The sequence below is a fragment of the Carassius auratus genome, chromosome 29, assembly GCF_003368295.1.
Source record: "Carassius auratus strain Wakin chromosome 29, ASM336829v1, whole genome shotgun sequence".
NCBI lineage: Eukaryota > Metazoa > Chordata > Actinopteri > Cypriniformes > Cyprinidae > Carassius > Carassius auratus.
The window spans coordinates 7818020-7837491 of NC_039271.1; the positions used below are offsets into that span (position 1 = coordinate 7818020).

At 39.4% G+C, this 19472-nt stretch overlaps 1 protein-coding gene across 10 annotated transcripts in view; it reads right to left on the bottom strand.

Moving 5' to 3' along the window:
- Positions 1-19472, bottom strand: part of LOC113047957 (serine/threonine-protein kinase WNK1-like) — a 69525-nt gene that overhangs the window by 30216 nt on the left and 19837 nt on the right. For all 10 annotated transcript variants that reach the window (XM_026209401.1, XM_026209403.1, XM_026209400.1 and 7 more), the window contains exons 3-5: positions 8112-8284; positions 5493-5713; positions 3797-3954 (exon numbers count right to left, since the gene is read on the bottom strand). In XM_026209401.1, the coding sequence (XP_026065186.1) occupies positions 3797-3954; positions 5493-5713; positions 8112-8284 (552 nt within the window). The remainder of the gene's footprint in view (positions 1-3796; positions 3955-5492; positions 5714-8111; positions 8285-19472) is intronic.

Here is a 19472-nt window from a genome sequence, read left to right on the forward strand (position 1 = left end):
TAAGTGATGTCATATCTGCTCCCCATTTAGTTTTGGACAAAACCTTTAAGATGTTCAGGTCTTTAGAACACTTCTTTTTAAGCATTTTATTCTCCTTGTCTCAGCATTACCTCCTTATATAAGTCAGTAACCCCCCTCAAATTCCAGTCACAAACAAAGTTAAGAATGACAGAGTATCTAACAGGATTCAGAAAGAACGGCAAAGAATTCCGAAAACAAGGTGATTTAAAAAGCTGTGAATGGGTCCCTGAAGCCAGTCACATGCTGTTCCCCAGCTCTCCTAATGGTTAACAAAGGTGAAAATTAGAAGCAACCGTCTTGTATTTAACAAAGCAGAAAGAGCGGAAGGCTCCTGGAACAGCTGGGGGTAGAGTAAAGGAACACAAATCTTCAACTTCTACTCTGTCCAACTTCACCAATGTCAAAGTGTTATAATGCAGAAGCAAACTGAAGAATACTATTTTCTGGTTGAACTCCATCGATGCCACATCTTAAAATTACATTCAAGGGTTGGAAGATATGGCCAAATGACTGGGACATTATATCTATTAAAAAAAAAAAAAAAAAAAAAAAACTTTCATGCTTAATCCAAGTGAGGATCAATTGCTTTCTTTGGAGTGCCTTATTTATCTGGCAAGTGTCTCCTCAACAAGCTACACAATTTTAGGATATCATTAATGTCTGCAGCACAATTTGTGCATGTTAATTTACATTCTGAAGTGTAATACTCGACAACAGCACATTCACAGATAATAGTCACAAATCTGATGTCATTGTTACCAACAGACCAATTTTCCAGTGAAAAAATGGAAACACACAGTCCAGCTATTTTGGCTCCACCTCTAAAGCCTTTTCTATGGTTTAATCACGACAAAAATAAAAGGGAAGATCTGCAATGCAATCAGACCTGTGTTGCTCCAATTCCATGAAAACTTCAGTGAAACGGTCAGGCTGAACCCACTCCGTGCTCACTGCTTTGAGATTACAGGCAGCATTTGCAGATGTTTCGATGGAAAGTACAAATCTGAACCATTTCAATGTAATGAAAGCATTTACTCTGGAGCCTCTGTTTGTGAGGGCAACCCCGGGTCTACGGAGCTTAACATGCTTCCTGATTGCGTAAATCTTAAATTGCTTCTCTCAGTGAAATGTTGTGCCTGTGAGATTGGACTTTATGAGATTAAAAAGCCTTAAGGCAGGGTGGATGCCAGTTTTCCAGACAGGCAGATAGAGCTGGTGAAATCTACGATGTGCTCTGTACTTTCCAAAGCTAACTGGTGGAAAGGGAAACACCTCTAAACCTGATTCAAGAATGCTGATGAAAAGAAACAGACAAACTTAGCTGTATGTACCACTAATAAAAGCACTCTAGAACCCTCTACATTAACTTTTACAATGCTCTAAACATGTTATGCAGTAAGAATGTGAACTTTTGGTAATCAAAACAGCAAAAAAATAAAAACATTCAGGCATTCTCTGAAAAACTTTCTCTGCTGGTGAGCCCCTCCCCATCCTATGCCAGTTGTTTTCTGGCTCTGCTGATCATATTTTCAACCTCCAGCATCATATGATCAGCCTATTGACCTGAACGAGAATAAAGAAGCTCATGACTGCCTTATACTCCCCTTCCCCTTCTCTACCAATGATATCAAAGGACATCAATGAAGGGAAAGACTGATTCAATTTATAAACAACATGACTGGCCTTTTCCAGCCTTCTAACAATGGTCTTGGATTCATATATAGCTGTACTCTCAGGGAAATTCACCTCGATTGTTCTGACAACATTGTATGTCCATAAATAGATGGACAATTTTAATTACCTTCAAGCATGATTACATCACAATGGTTTAAAAGAGGTCTGAAATAAATGTATATTGTGGAATATTTTGAGTTTTAATGAGACCACGTCAGTCAAACACAAATCTACATTAAAGCTGGGGAGAGCAATTGTTCAAACCAGAGACTGACTTCATGGAAAGTCAACACATGACACACCACAAGCTGATATCAGTGATGGCTGTAAAACAGATTTAATCAAAGCAAATTTTTATTGCGACTGGCAGCAAAATAGACCTTATACATCCAGATATCCATCTGTTTTAATTTTGGACAATTACTTCTTACTAGGTGGGTCTGGTACAGAGTTGGACTGTATGACTACCAGTAAACTGTTCAAAATGAGGTACCTTAAAGGGTTAAAAGCCAATAGATTACTCACTCTTCATGCTAGTCGTCCTAGGTGTATGTGACTTTCTTCTTTCAGATGAATCCAGACAGTTGTATAAAAAAAAAATTCTTTGATCTTTTAAGCTGTTTCATGGCACTCAGTGGGTGTTGCATGCATCCAAAAGAAGTTAAATAAAAATCATGATCCATAAAAAAAATAAAATAAATAAAAATAAAAAAAGTGTCTCACACGGCTCCGGGGGTTGAACAAAGGCCTTCTGTAGTGAATTGATAAATCTTTGTAAAAAAAAAAAAAAAAAAAAAATCCATATTCAAAACGTAATAATCACTCACTGTTCTACATGGAAGCAGTTCCGGGCGGATGACGTTTGGAGTGAAAAAGTGACAAGTGAAAGTGACGTGACATACAGCCAAGTATGGTGACCCATACTCAGAATTCATGCTCTGCATTTAAACCATCCAAAGTGCACACACACAGCAGTTAACACACACACACACACACCGTGAAAACACACCCGGAGCAGTGGGCAGCCATTTATGCTACGGCGCCCAGGGAGCAGTTGGGGATTCAGTGCCTTGCTCAAAGGCACCTCAGTCGTGGTATTGCCGGCCCGAGACTCGAACTCACAACCTTAGGGTTAGTCAAACTCTCTAACCACTAGGCCATGACTTCGGCGCTGTGTATGCATCGCTCAGGAGTGATGCACGCGGAAGTGCAGGGGATAGATCAAAACAAATCATAAGGTCACGAATAAGAAGTACAAAATGAGGATTTGTAAAGAAGAATATCGGAGGATTTTGTTATAAGCCAAGAGGAGATTAGTTTTCCTTTGCTAAGTAAGGAAACTTTGCTTCCTTTGCTCCCGTTAACAAACGTTAGTTTTGTACAAACGTTAGACTTCATACATTATGCTCCCGGAACTGCTTCAGTGTGCAACTGTTGGCGCAAGCTACATTAAAGTGATTATTAAGTTTTAAATATGGATATTTTTCTTTAAAAAAACTGCATCGATTCACTACAGAAGGCCTTTGTTCATCCCTGACCCGTGTGAGACAATTTTTATTTTTTTTATGGATGGGCGATTTTCATTTAACGTCTTTTGGACTGATGCTTGCAACACCCGCTGAGTGCCATTAAACAGCTTAAAAGATCAAAGACACATTTTAATATAACTCGGACTGGATTCGTCCGAAAGAAGAAAGTCATATACACACAGGATTCCTTGAGAGTGAGTAATTTATGGGCTAATTTCCATTTTTGGGTGAACCTACCCTTTAAGGTGTTTTTTACAATAGCTTTGAAAGTGGCTCATTGATTGTTATTATGACATAAAAGTAAGAGTTTGGTCATACCATCTACTCCTAATCATTTGAATGACACAGTTGAATGTTGCTTACATAATCTCATATACAGTGTGTCGCCTCCAGCTATGGGCAGGTTTCAGTGAGCACATAACAGAAAAAGCTTCTGTTATTAAATTATTTCATAAGCAGAAGCCTGGGTGTAATGACAGATCTGGCAAAGATTATAGCAGAAAGAGAGAGAAAGGAGGCACCCAAAGTGAATGAAGGACCGAGAGCGAGCAGGGGTGTGCGAGGTTACTCACGCTGGTGACTCTGCGATAGATTTGAGCGGGGTTCTGACACTCGGAGTAAGGGTACTCAGAGGTAGCCATCTCCAGCATGCACATTCCGAAGGCGTACACATCCACCGACTCGTCGTATTTTTCCTCGTACATCTCAGGCGCCATGAACTCAGGGGTACCTTAAATCAAAAGAACCATTCAGAACTCTCAGTGCCTGAGATCTCTACTCACCCCAGCAGGAAGGGACAGAGGAGAAGGAGGATTGAGGAGGAGAACTGCATTGCTGCTTCACAGGGGCCTGAGAGGAGACAAAGAGGGGGAGCAAAAGATGTGGATACAAAATAAAAATAAAAGAAAGAAGAAGGGGGAAAACCGGACTCAGTTATTTAGAAGTGAAAGAAACCAGTTTTCTCTGCAAGGCCTTTAGATGATCTATTTCAGTACTTCAGACTTGTGCACAAAGTAACATCTCGCAAACAGTAAGTTGATTTAAGCCAGACGCACATGCGTTGGTGAAGGCTACTTTTAGAGCTGACTGATGGACTTCGAAACTGTGTTTATCTTTTCAACACGGCCGTGCCGCCAACACGTTAAATGAGATACCGGACAGCGGTGGGCGACTAGCTATGGAACTTGATCTATGTCAACAACACAGTTATGGAAAACACATGACTGACTCACCTTTCTACTAGCCTGTAATGAGAGAAGGTTAAGCAGGTTAATGCACAGAGCAAGTCCATAGCTAGTGAGCGCAGACGCTCGTGCACTAGCACGCATTAAAAGGCCTGGCACAGAAAAACGATATATAAATATAGATTCATTTTTTAAATATTTCCGTTTTTGGATTAGGTTGCTTTTATTGACTTACCACTTGCTCGCCATTTTTTTTACATACTTACTTCTCCGAATTGCAGGACATTAAATAACCCATACAGAGGAGTGAGACCAGCTGAGATTATAGCCCTACAGTTTAAAGGAAAAATTCCTCAAAACCAGAAAAAAAAAAAAACTAAAAAAAAGAAAATGGAAACAAGTAAATTTCAGCGGAAACAGAAGGGATTCAAAAAGAAATGTATCACAATATCTAAACCATCTGAACAGGAAAAGGGGAAAAACTGGTGAAGCAATCAGGAAAACCTTTGGAAAAAGATGTCAGACATTACTGGCGGCAGAAGAATTTCTAGGATTTCAATAATTATAGACCACAGGTTCCAGGCCAAAGTGTTTAATCTGTTAATATTCATGCAAAAAGTTCCCGTAGCACACTTACTAACAAAGCATGATCCACTATGTGGCTTTGTTGGTATTCTCAAGGCATATATTACCCAAAATACCCCGAAGTTTATGGAAACTTAAGAGTGTTTTCACCTGTTGCATTTACAGGCCAATTAGTTTCAGATGGGAAACAGCAGGATCTAAAGGTGTTCCCCCAGTTCGTAAGAAGTTCTCCTCTGGGTTTCCCCCGTCTCTACCCCAAATTAAAACTTGTGTCCTTGGCTGACTGGAAAAACTGTGGTCTAACTTGAACAGTGTAGCTCAGAGCTACAGCATGCCTTAAATATCTGAGCGTAACTGACAGCAAATGCCCCATCTTCCCAATTTCACCTCATCATTGAAAAGACAAGCAGTGACATGATACATATTTTATATTGTATATGCCATGGTGAACTGACTTGGGAGGTGGGGAAAGCAAGAATGTTTTAGCTCTGGGTCGTACCTATGACACTCTTAGCGAATGAAGAGCGCTTGAGGGTGGCCAAGCCCAGATCACCGATCTTAACGGAGCCGGTGGGACCAGTGATAAAGATGTTGTCACACTTAAGGTCCCGGTGAATGATGGGAGGAGCCCTGGTGTGGAGGAAATGCAGGCCCTTCAGGATTTGCCGGCACCAGCTCCGCAACACCTTTATCTTCATAACCTTGAAGCGCTTCAGATACCTAAGGAACAAAGACATTAGAGTTGAGAATTATCGCCATGTTCTTCTTCACTGGACCTTGCTGGAGTAAAAACAAGCAACAGATGTATCAACAGAAGATAATAGATGTCTACAGGTCTCTGGTTTGGCGTTCCCATTTTGGATAGACCGTTTCAACCAATGAAGCCATGAGGAGAATGAAATATAATTAGAAAACTCTCTACTCAACAAGATCTCATTTCAGTCCAGGGGTCCAAGGATCAGGGAGAATTAAATGATTACACAATGATGGGTCTGGGTGTTGGAAGCATCCTTATGGACAGTTGAATTCTCTTTTATGAGTCCCAGTTAGAAGAGAGGACAACCCCATATGAAGAAGGCGGAACAGCACTTTCGTTAGATTAGATTAGCTTGGCCTAATCAATTCTTGGAGCCAAGCCATAGCCAGGATTTGGCCTTGCAATCCTCATTACAACAATCTACTCAGTTCAAGCACCAATACACGGGGAGCTGGGTACCCTTTGCCCCATAATGCCCTAGGCGAAGATGAGCACAAGCTCACAAGCAAAACAAAACCTATACAGTAGCACAATTGACTCATTCGTTACGGGACGGGACTTTATTTTAATCTGAAACAGCGTTTGCTCTCCTACCTGTTTGAATCAGATAACTGAACAAATAAATATCGGTTTATGGATAACTGTAATTGTGCTTAATCCTTTCCTCTTCCTTTTCCTCTTCTCATTGTAAAAGAAAAATGGTTGAATAAATTGGATCAGATAAAACTGGTTTTGCAGGCAGCACGAGAAGTGATATTAGAAGAGCGTTTTTGTGTAAAGAGATTATCTCTGTAGTTTGCTTAGTAAGACTGAAGCAAGCAATAGTGCTTCGCCCAATGGCAGGAGGTGGGTGGTGGTACAGGGCAGCTTTGATGGAGTGTAGCGGCTGACTGACAGGTGGGAATGGAGCCAAGGGTAAGTCCCGAGGCGATACGGGGGAGAGCAACAAAGCCTGATTCAAACCTGTCTTATCACTCAACACACCCAGTGGCTCCCAGAGGGCCCCAACAGGCTGTTCTCCAGCTACACCCACAACTCTCTCCGCACTTCTTGAAATATTACAGTAATTTAAAACACTGTCAATAAGTTAAAGGCCTGAAACATTCAAGAAAATATTATACATTTTGATTGTCAGATTTCCCTTTCAGATCGACTACGGTCACTGAGCAGCAGTTTGAATAATGTGAACAGTATGTTTATTTTCAAAATGTCGGACTAGAAGGCTTTAAAAGGTATTTTATGTGAGGACACAGGGGCAGGGTGAGGGACACAACCCATGTGGGCAGTTATGTCTATGGTGACCCAGACAAATACGAGAGCGAAGAGTAGTTTAGGCATAGCTGTGTCAGTAGGATGCTCCGTTTGATGCTCGGTTTGATCATTGTTTATCTTTGCGGTCGAGGAGCAGCCATGCAGAACACCACACACTGCTGGGATGCCAGGGCTGGTGAACACAAATCAAGCCTGACATTGTTTCTCATTTTTCCTTTTTCGCTCATCTCCCCATGTCTCCTCCACTGTCTTTCTCTCCTGGCAGTAATGGTGGTGTTCCTGTTGTTGTGAGCCCTGTGAGAGATAACTAACTGTGTGTGACTGAGGCTCTGTGGATGATGGATCTTTGTGGGACTCCTTTTTATGTGTTCTGGAAACTAACGACAAATGATGCTTCATTTATTGGTTTCTTGGTGACGTCTTCATGTGCATGAATCAGCAGTTATTTATTTATTTATTTTCATGAAAATCTAATACGTCTGTATGCTACATTTCTATGAACTGCTTTGGGAGGTGGTAAAAGCAAGAATGGTACCATAGTCATGTACTAGTATTTAAGTGGGTTTATATATATATGGCTGTGTGTGTGGAGGGGGGTGGTGGATGTCAGAGCCCACACATCCACAGGAGGGGGCTGCTTGTCCAGTTTGTGGTCTGTCTCACTATAGCTCCTGCATCTGTTCAGTACCCACAATGTGTGTCTCACCCCTGCGATTATTCTGATAACAGTTTTCATTCAATCGCTCTATTGTGAGTGTGTTTTGTCATAGATAATCACAGCCTCTGTGGATGGTCTGCTGATGGTGATGGACATGAGCCTGGTGAAAAGCATGTTTGAAAGGCCATCTTGTTACATTTGAATGCAGTATTACAATACAAAATTAACTACAGCGGATGCTGTGAACTGGAAAAAATGTGACAACGAAAAACCTGGAAAACACTTCATGCAAGTGTTAACAATCATTTATGTAATACCATAATGCTATCAAACACACACTTTTGCTGAATTCTGCATTTAACCATTCATTAAGCAGTATTATGATGGACAGACAATATAATGTGAAAGTGGACCAGATGATCTTTACTCACGTTTTTAGGGTTCCTGACGTCATGAGCTCTGTGACCAGCACAATGCACTTGCGGCCTTTGGAGGGCGACTCCCATGAGTCGTAAAAACGCACAATGTTTGGGTGCTGCAGACCTTTCAACATGCCGGCCTCTTCCTTGAAGCGCGTGCGCTCTGATTTCGACAGCTTTCGATCCTGCAAGGATAAGAACAGAAGAAATATATACCTTTTAGCCACCCATTTTACTTAAATGTGATGGAAACCATACTTAGCAACTGTTTATTGCAGGTTAATAATTTCTGAACCGATACACTTAGGGGTAAGTATTACAGATGTGCTTTAAATCAAATGCCATGGCTTTATGTTAAACCACTATGGCCCATGAGGGAACTAGAGGGGATCCATTCAAACTTAAATAACGTAACCCGACCCCAGGTTCCTGCCAGCCCTCCAAAAGAGCTTCCATAGACAAAACATAAAGCACAGGAGGAGACCAGGCTCGTCCAGTTTAAACACTCTTATCTTGTGCTTAATCCCTGTACGGACCACACACAAAATGCACCTATGAGATAAAGAAACGGCAAAAGCTAGGTGCAAGTTGCAACTGGTTCAACATGACCGGTCACGGAAAACAACACTACATCATCTCCCCTGACTCCCTGACCCACCCCAAAAAACTCTCATATTCTATCCAGGGGAGCCTGACCTGCCCAATCACAACAGTGTCTGGGTTTTTGGATGGAACGCACCTCCCTGCGCATGTGGGTATCCAAGCGTTGATGTCAAAGTTCCTTTTTCCGGTCAAGCTGAGCTGTTATCAGCAGTTTAAACAATGCGCGCAAGCCTGATCATTAATCATTATTATAATTGCTCCAGCAATTACCAGTGATGAATTAATACAGTGGCACTTTGTGGAAAAAAGGCCACTTTTCTGTGGCCTACTTTCACATAAACCAAGCTCTTAAATCACATATATTACGTGAGGGCTTATTCTATTCTGCAAAAGACTTGGCGGAAAAATTGCTACATGCATCTTATAAAAGCTAAAAAAAGTAAGAGTTCAGTGAAGACACCTATAGATTCACTGGCTTTCTGCAACCAGTGTATTCGGCGTCATTCTAGAATGCTGACGGTGGCATTCTTTCTCCACATTAATGCAGACAGTCATTCATTTCCCAAATGCACTAACAACTGTACTAGCAGCAGGCATCTGCAACCCATTAAGTACAACTAATCCCAAACGACAATGGAGATAGAGAGAGAGAAAGAGAAAGACAAAAGGGATTCAGCCTTAGATTAGGGAATGAAATGTAAACACTATTGACTGGGGTGCCGTGCAATGAGAGCAGAAAAGAACCATGATGGAGAGGCCAATCAGAGTGAGAAAATGCTGAAAACACATAGTCGTACGCAAATGCTTGGCCTATGCACTCCTGTTTACTTGCATACTGTGGTGACATTCAGTTAGTTAGGTATGAACATGTTGACAGTTTAACTGACATTAACTAACTTGCTCAGCAAGGTTCTCTTAAACCTCTTGCTCCAACCACAGTTGACCTGAAAAAAAAGTGACTATAGGAGGCGGCAGTTCATGCTAATGCCCACTTCAGCGCCACTTTGGGTGCAAAATTGAGCATGGAAGCATTCATGTACTTGTGTACAATATGATTTTGGGCACCCAGACCACATTTTAAAGCCAAACTTTAAGGTGACAGTGCTCGGAGTCTCCTCTCTGCAAACAGAGGTCATCTTATTTTAGGGGTGGGCGATATCTCGATATTTAAAATATATCGAGATATTTTTTAAACACGATATGGATTTTGACATATCGTATATATCGATATATTGTTTATATTCTGATTCCGCCACTTTGCTTGTTTGCCTTCCCTGTGCTGTGCTCGCCCCCGCTCGCTCGCCCCCCGCCTCCTTGCTTTTGTCCCCTCTCACCTCGCGTGTAGAGAACTAGTCAAAAAAAAAAAAAAGACAACTGGCTCCATTATATGGAGATACTTCAGTTTTAAGGCGTAGGGCGAACGGCAGGCAGATGTTTACTGTAGGGCCCAATGAAACGCGGACGGAATCGCGGAATCCAGTCATAAAAATGGAATTTACAGTTTAACGCGGAATGTCACGGAATTGGTCAAATTTTGAATGAATTAATCAAAAGTCGGTAATGCACTTACATCAAATCGCGAAATGGACTAATATCTGCAAATATTAACCCGGAAAAGTCTATTTAAATATGAATCCTGCATGTTCTGCGTGTCTGTGTCAACGAATGGAGCAGAAGCGCGTCTTCATTCATTAAACACGGAAGCTCGCATAACGCTCGCGCTGATTTCATTGTCTTTCCTCTCTCTAAATAAAGACGTGAACACATGAGGAACATCTCCAGAACTGCACTGAGAGTCACTTCATGAGCATCTGACCGTTTGATTTGAGTAAGACTAGCTCATATCACATCATAGACTGTGGTATCACATACACAGAACTGTAAAGGTAAACCCGTCAAAATAAAAGTATTTGACAGAAATCTATTACTATTGTACAGCAGAATGTACATAGCCCACTACTACTACTATTAAAATGAAACGAACATAATTTTATAAGGAATAATCACACAACATTTCTCCCATGTTTTATTTTTAATAGTAAATCCCCTTTGTTTACCAAAAAATAAAGTTTGCTTAATTTTAAATAATTAAAAGATAAATTAAATGAATGTTTTATGCCTTCATTTGATAATCAGAAAAATGTAAATACACAGAATTTCTGAAGGGAAAAAAAACATTTCACATAAGGCTATTTTAAGAATTGTTTTTAACTAATTAAGTTGTTTTTATGCATTTAAATAATTGCACATGCTAAAACACAGAATTAAGTAACAATAAAACATATGGTGAAGAAAAAATAAAATGTTTCATAGGCCCCTTAACATGTAATATTTGCCATATTTGTTTTTGCAGTAGTTTTTGGGGGGTTATTTTTCCTGTAAAGATATCGAGATATATATCGTATATCGAGATATAGCAAAATATATCGAGATATATTTTTTGCTCCATATCGCCCAGCCCTATCTTATTTCCCATCTCACTGAGTCTGTAGATAATCTAATAAATGGCTGATAACACAGGACAAAAGGAAGAGGGTTGCAGCTCTGCTATTCGGTCTTCTGGTCTGAGGCAAAAAGAAAATGGAGATGGAGATCAAAATCTCTAAATCTTCAATGGAGATTTTGCATTCACTCAGACTGATAAGACACAGGAAGGATAAACAAGTGTGAGTGAGTGGGCGAGCATGAGCGTGTGAGAGAGTAAGGGAAGTGATGCGTTTAACTTTGGCACCTCATGCATGCTTGTCTTGGCAAACTGCAAGCATCATTTTTAGCACCCGCTTCCCAAAATAAAAACACAGGTGCTTGTGCTCTTCTCAATCATGTGATGAAAATAACTGAAGGTTTGATTACAGGAGTAAACACAGCTTTAACAGATATCACTCTGTAGGTTTAACTACATAAAACAGACAAATTAGACAGGGATACCCTTGCAAGTGGAGGCTACGAACAAAATCATAATTGTTGATTATTCCCTTGAAAATGTAACTGTGATTATTAATTAGGAATAGCACAATTTACATTGAATACTGTTTATACCGCTCTTTGAAGCAACCACATGCCATATTTTGGGACAAAAATAAGCTGAAAACACTAACTGAAAAAACCTATTGCTTTTTTATAGTATTAAATGTGAAGTATACATTGAATTGGTTTCTTCTTTAAATACAAAAAGTAAATAAATAAATATACCTGGTATTATAATGTTATACTAAAGCTAAAATCATCCTTAAGATAACTTGTCCAAAGAAAGAAACATCTTAAGCAAGCAAAATAACACAAATGAACTTTGAACGACTAATTGCCGCTCTGAACATCATATCAATTATCAATTAATTATAATCACGATTAGAAATTCAATTAATTGTGCAGCCCTACTGCATATATAAAAAGAGAGAGAATTAGGGCTGCACAATAAATCACATGCGATATTTAATGCGCATCTTGTCAGTAAAGCCGCTTCTGTAATCAGCTGTAAATCTCCATCACCTGCGCGCTTTCACAGGAAGCAGCATTAACTACACAGAGTCTTTGTTCACTAACAAGCTACGCAAAATATGATTGTGGTTTTGCATAGCTTGTCAGATTTACCACTGATTACAGAACCGGCTTTACTTAGATGCACATTAAATATTGCATACGACTTATTGTGCAGCCCTAGAGAGAATTAAAGATTTTTAGAAAACCTGAGATACCCATGTTTACAGTTATCACTTCATTAAAGAGGAGAGATAGAATGTCAGAATATTTTCTTAGAGGGTGAAATGGAATTCTTGGCAGCTGAAAATGGGTCTTCAAAAGTTAAAAGACTGTATTATAAAACAGTCAATTCAATAATTAGTAATGTTTCTGACATTTTTTATTGAAGAAATGCTGCCTTTATGAAAATAAGCCTAAATTTCTGTAAAAAACAACCCTTTTTCAAACTTTTGAATGTAGGGTATGTAGGCGTGAAAGAGACAGCATAGGTGCCCGTCTTATCTATTAACTAACTCACAGGCAAACAGATCAGCTTTTATTTCTAGTACTGCTTAGCCAGTCACGTGAGCTTGTGCACAGACAGTTCAGTGAACAATCAGCTGTTTACTCGAATGACGCACATGAAAAAAAATCTCTGACCTGGCATGGAGATATAAGCGCAGCTGTGGTGCCCTTCTATCTGTAAACAAGCCAAAAAGCACAGCAGTAACCAGATACAGCAGCGAGCCTTTCTAGAAAACTCACCCCTGCTCTTCTCTGAGAAAATAAGCCAAATGCTAATACAATAATGATAATGGATACGATGCCAACTCCTGAAATTGAATTAACACAGAGCTGCTCTGTTTTTCTGAAAAGGTCTTTTCTACTGCAGTGCTATTTCCACAGAGTAATGGGACAGATAGTGATTGGCCCGCTGAGCTGCATCAATGCAGACGAGACTCTCTCACCTGAAGTTGTGTGGGTGCACAATAAAATGCAATAAGACACTTGTGGATGTGAGGGGAACTGGATCAAAGCAGCTTCGACAACGTCACAGAACTGGACTAAATATGCAGTAAGAGCAAACCAAACATAATTTTAATCTGTGAATCAAACCTGCAGAGCAAGCTGAGAAAGAGGCAGCTGTGGTAGCCTCTGAATAACGGCACACTTGAATACCCCCTGAGATTTGCATTTGTAAAAAGGCAAATAAAATGGATTGGCATGACTCATGCTAGCGGGCTGCATAGCATTCTCGTAGGCAGTGGGGAATAGAGCAAAAGGTAGATCAAAGCTCTGAGAGATAAGAGCTGGCTTCAGTAAAAAGTGAACCTCATGAGTTTATAGATAAAACTAGAGGCTCCTGAACTCTGGAAGGGTTACTATGTGTGCCACGAGTCAGGTGACGCTCGAGTCCAAAAAGAGGTTGCATGAACCAAACAAATTCTGTTGTTTACCAAATTTCAAAACATTTCCAGATAATTCAAATACTTTGTCATTTTGACATAAATATAAATGATCTGACAAGACTGTATACATCAGTTGTCATTTTCATATAGCGAGCACGGAATAAAAAAAAGTGCTCAGCACTGTTATTACAAAAGTTCTTGTGATATCAAAATGCATGTATTTATAAATGTATTTAATTAGTTAAATAAAACTTTTAGGAAAAAATATAAATACAGAGAGAAAATAATATATATTAATAGAGCGAGATAACTAAAAAAATAATATAAAATAAATTTCAAATGTTTAAATTATTCAAAGAACAAAAATGTAAAAAAATAAATGTTAATAAAATGTTAATAAAACATTTTTAATTTGATGCATTTAATAAATTAAGAAAAGACTATAAATATTGTAGACAACACTATGAATGTTTTTTTTCCCTTTAAGTTGTATACAGTGAAGATTACTGGAGTATAATTTACAAGAAAAAAAATACTTCCTACTTCAAAATTCCACATTTAATGTTATTTGCCATGTCTTTGTTATATAAATTTACTAGCAATGAAAACGGTTTTCACCATTTCATTTTAAGAGCATGAAAAAAACTCAAGTCTGTCAAAGGGACATGGCCAACTCGCTTAAAACTCACTTAAAAATCTGCTTTTTGGAAGTGAGAGCAAGAACAACATTTTGGTGGAATCCTTCATATCTATGCAGAATGAGTTTTCAGTCCAGCTGGAACAAACTACTTGAGTTTAGAAAACTTTATCGTATTATCATTAAGGAATTTCTTCACTGAAGGGGTGTGTTGTAACCAGCTGCAGGGCTCTGCCCTTCATAAGCTCATTTTCTCTGCCATAGGAGGAAGTGTTAGTCCTCTGAGTGTAGACAGCTGTTGAGCTCTCCAGGTCTGCCAGGCTACAGATCTAATGATTCGCATCAGGCCGCGAACGCATCTTTTAAAAAACGGCCTGGTGGTCCACGCTAAAGTAAAGTTAACTTCAGCAGGGGAACTTTCCAAACAGTTTAAAGAAAAAAACAGCTGCTTTTCATATGCAGTTCATCAACTACTTTTTTTCACGTTCATAAAAAAAAGAGTTTTTCCTTATTCAGAGTGTGCTTACACCATTGTGGAATGACGACCACATCCTAAGTACGCTTGCGCTATGTCACATCTGTCCTATCTCATGCCAAAAAAAGAACGAAGGGGGGGGAAACTGGCTCCGGGCCCTGGCTTCTAAGAACACACACCATATCTGTGACAGTACTTTTCCACAATAATGGGATCCAAACTGCAGAACCTTGTTTTGGGCCTCTTGTTTTACAGTCAGGCCAGATGCATTGCAAAGTGAACAAGGTGTGTGCTTTTACATCGATGTGTAACAGTTTAAGCTGTTAAAAAAGTGGTACTGTGAACATTGAAGGCAAAAACTTACTCTAAGGAAGTACATTAAAGCTTAGTGTCATGCACTTTTGCACTTCATAGAACAATACAATATTAAGTTAACTTTAAGTCAATATGGAATGAACCATCTGTTCATCAATAATGCCTTTTTTCCCGGCTTTGATGGTGTACATTTGTTATTAGGAGCCCTTTTATAAAATTTGTAACAAGATCCAAGCTCTGTTTCTCCAACCAAGGGGTCAGTGGTCTGAAAAAGGTTGAAGACCCCTAGTTTAACAAACTTCTTGGTAAGCAAGTTATTTAAACAGTCAGCATTTAATTGCACAACACTTGAAATCTAACACTCCACTTTGGCTTTTCTTACCACCGCAGTAATGCAAGAATTCATGTTAAGTATGTATGTGTATGCATGTGTTGGCCAACCATCTGTATACTTGCATATGATATCTGTGTGGCATTACTCTAGCAATAACAGAGGAGTCGAGCTTCATTATTCACTGGTGTACTTTCTGAAGTGATTGTGGGCATGCAGAGCACTTAGTCGGAGTTAATGGAAAGACAAAGATTCTGTCCTTCGGGATGGGCGGTGCTCATTCCCTCTGATCTTCTCCAGGATTCATATTTCACAAACACAGGCGCCAGTCAAACAGTGATTCTAAAAATACCATAACCACCCCTCCCCTGCTCGACTGTAGTGTGCTGGGCATCTATTAGATATAAAATACCAAAACAAATCCACTCCCAAAATACAGTACACCAAGAAAGTCAGATGAGAGGTTCACACCTCAAAGAGGGTAAAAATCCAGGTCCATTAATTGTGCATGGACTGAGTGAAGGAATAATCAGCTTAGCTGCTGTGATGTGCTTGATAATTGTATGAGCAGCCAGGCTGATGGATGGACTCAATCACATGACTGCTTGAAAGCCTGTGCTCCATTTCCTAGCAGCACTTAGTAATGGTTTTGAGTTTAAGACATCAAAACAAGTATGAACCACATCCACTAGGCACATATGCACTGCTTTGTTTTGCATGTTGCATTGATAAAGTGGGAAAAGGACAGCGGTTCAACGTGGAGCCTTCTGGGTGTTTCGAAGTCAAATGGACAATGGATCATAAGTTAAAAAATCCCCCCAGTTACACAGTCTCAGCCGATGGCTCCTCTCATGACTGCTGGACTCTTGCGGGTTCAAGCAATTGTAAACATCATAAGACTTTCATTTGACATCTGAACAGTCTTAACCAGTGCATGCCCTGATTTCTGTCTGCAGGTTGAAAGACACTTAAAATCCATTAAAGCAGAGATTTCAGTTCTGTGATGCAGCTAAGGAAATTATGTAATAAAAGAAGAAATGTTTCTGAAGGTGACAGTCTTACAAAGTATTGTTTGTGTTGCAAATTTTAAATCAAGTTTTTGCCCTCCATGCTTCAAATAAATACAAAATTGAATAAAAAAGGGTGACCTAGCTGGTAAGATGTTGGCAATGTGTTTACAAGATGTTTACTGGATTTCTCACTCTGGTCACATGAAGTCCGGGTCATCGGCTCATGCTTTCTCATTAACCAAAGATAAGCATTTAGCACAGCTATGTGCCTTCCCTACTTTTAATTTAAAATTGTCTTTCGCTTTATACATCAAATTATGTTGCAAAAAATGTTCTTGCTCTTGGCCAACATTCTGAGAAACACTGTTACTTAAAACTGTGCTTTATGCTGGACAGTATTTATTTATCGCGAGTTGTTCAGATCGCGGTAATCTAATATGGTTTTAACGATAATTAAAAGAAAAAAACATGACGTAAATTTTATCTTGATTTATCGGCAAACCGGTAATCGTTACAAAAGATTGAACAATGAGCATGCAAAAGTAAATCGCAACCTTGACTAACATTAAAAGTCGATTTTGGGGTGGTGGGGGGGGTGAAATGTTAGAAAAGGAGAATACAGTTCCTTTAAGCAAAAAAATCCTGTTGATTGGGTGAAAGAAACGCATGCAGTGCAGCATGTGCTCAGCGGTGATTGCTTTGTCCTGCGAGCAGCGTTTCTGATAACCTCCTATGGAGTCTCAGTGCCGATCGAGTCGTCGCAGAGGTCCTGAGGGGTTTACAAAGAAGAAAAATGACAGAGGAAATGAAAAGGAAAACTGTAACAGTCAGGCATCTGCATTGAATAAGAGTGAACAGTTGTTCCTTCAAATATCAATGAACTAGCTGCAAAAAATCAGGACAGCTTCATCTAGACCTAAAATAGACAGAAAATGCTGGACTCCAATTAGGCAAGGAAAACTAAAACTTGATTTTCTTTGTCTCAAAACCAAAGGCTTGTCATCAATCAGCACTTTACAAACTGCTCAGAATGAGGGCCATGTGTTCAGTGAGGCCTAACTTTTGGGAACTGCAGTTCACCCCTCAAGGTGATTTGGTGGAGAGCACAAGGTTTAGAAATCTATCATCTTCTAATGAACATTTTAGTTGTCTTTGTAAACTAAGGTCAAGGTGAAGGTCTGGTGGTTTCTCAGGACTAGAAAGACCTTATGAGACTGAGACATTTTGAGTCAAATGTGTTTCTTAATGATGTACAGCTACTAAAATGCAACAATTTTTTAAGCTAACTGCCAAAAAAAGCAATCAGCTCTAACCATAAAACAAAGTACTCAAAAAAGTGAATAATGTATTATAACATGGGAATAGTGTTGTTTAAAAGACCCTGCACTTCGGTACCAAGTCGGTACTAAAAAAATGTACCGACTTTTTTTGTGGTTTTTGTTGACTAACTCTAGCAAAGAAGTCCTACAAACATTCAAAGAATCATTGTCCCTATGAATCATTTATTAGGCTTTGGTTCCATGATGCCATTCCCCTTTTAAGCACTTCTTTTATCTAATTTAATTTGCATCAGGAACTGTCCAAGTCAATAAAGGCTTTCCTCCACACAAGACAAATTGTCATCTGCATTACAGAAAGCATCTTTATGGACAGCTTTACATTCCGACACCAAAGGTGAAAACCAATACGATGCATGATGGATTCCCACATTCAATATAACCTTGGCTTCATACAACACACCAAAAAGCAAGACTAAACTAGCTCAGTACATAACTGGAGCTATAAATAAACTGAGAACAATACAGGAATGCTACAGAGGAAAAAAAGAGCGAGACAGATCAAGATGAGAAGAGCAGCAGTGTAAGCTAAAATAAGGCTTATTTGTATACTAAACTCTAGCCTCTCTAAACCATGATAAAGCTCCTTTTAATCAATATAATGGCTTATTTTTTTATGACACAAATCGAGCTGAGGCAAATAAATACCTTCATGAGACAATGGTCCACTTGTCGTACTAATGAAACAAATCAACAGTTTTTGTACAAAACAATGAAAACCAATGTTGTTTTAGACCCTACTAACTTGCATTGTATGGACAAAAATGGTTCAAAGTTTAAACTATGTATATAATAAAAGGAAATACAGGAAAAGGAACAACCTAAAAGTGGCAAATGCAACTGGTTATTAAGTATCAGATATCACTACCTAAAATGCTCTAACTGCCAAAAACTCCCTCTTCACCAACATTCCAACTCCAGATAAATCAAGGCCCACTCACATCCTAAATGGTCCACAGAGCCAGTCATAATCCCCACCAACACTGAGGGAGATATAAAAGGATAACGTAGGTCCTGGCTTTGTATTTGACTCTCTGTACACCTCCACACTCTCAAAGCCTCTCTACAGCACAACACATGAGCCCCCTCAATTATACAGGGATTAGATCCACTGCAAGATGGGGGGGGGGGGTCTTCAGTCCATAGCATCCTCTTCACTTTAAATGCTGCAGCCCATATGAGTACACACATTTAACACAGATCAAGCAAATGAGGTCTTGAGTCACAAAGACAGGGTGTATAGTAATATGCAACTTGGAGCAGTAATGACTTTCTCTGGCTTTTCTTTTAAGTCTACATATTGTACAGTTAAATGATAAACACCAAATTAAGGAGTAAAGCTAATTTGACATTTAATGAAGCAAACTAATACCCATACATTTGTACTGGACCATACTGTAATGCATAACGTCATCGGACGATATCTAATAAGGCCCAGCAGGCCCAAATTTGAAGATCTTTTGCAGAAAACTTGGTTTGGACGACAATAAAATACTTCTGTTACATTCAGGCTATGGCTAAACTATTCCATATGAGTGTTCCTCACTGCCAAATGACTGTTCATGCAGCACACTAACCCAGTTTCCACACTGGCCCCTGATCCTAGAGTGGAAGGTTACATCCAACAACAAAAATAAATTTAACAGTCTCATGGCAAACATTAGAGCTGAGCAAATACACTTGAACTCATAGCACAAGATGGACATGTTTGCCTCACTTGATGACAGCAAGCCCTTGAGCAAGAGCTTGTGTACATAGGAGCTTGAAAACTCCCCTGCAATAACTCATCTCTCACCC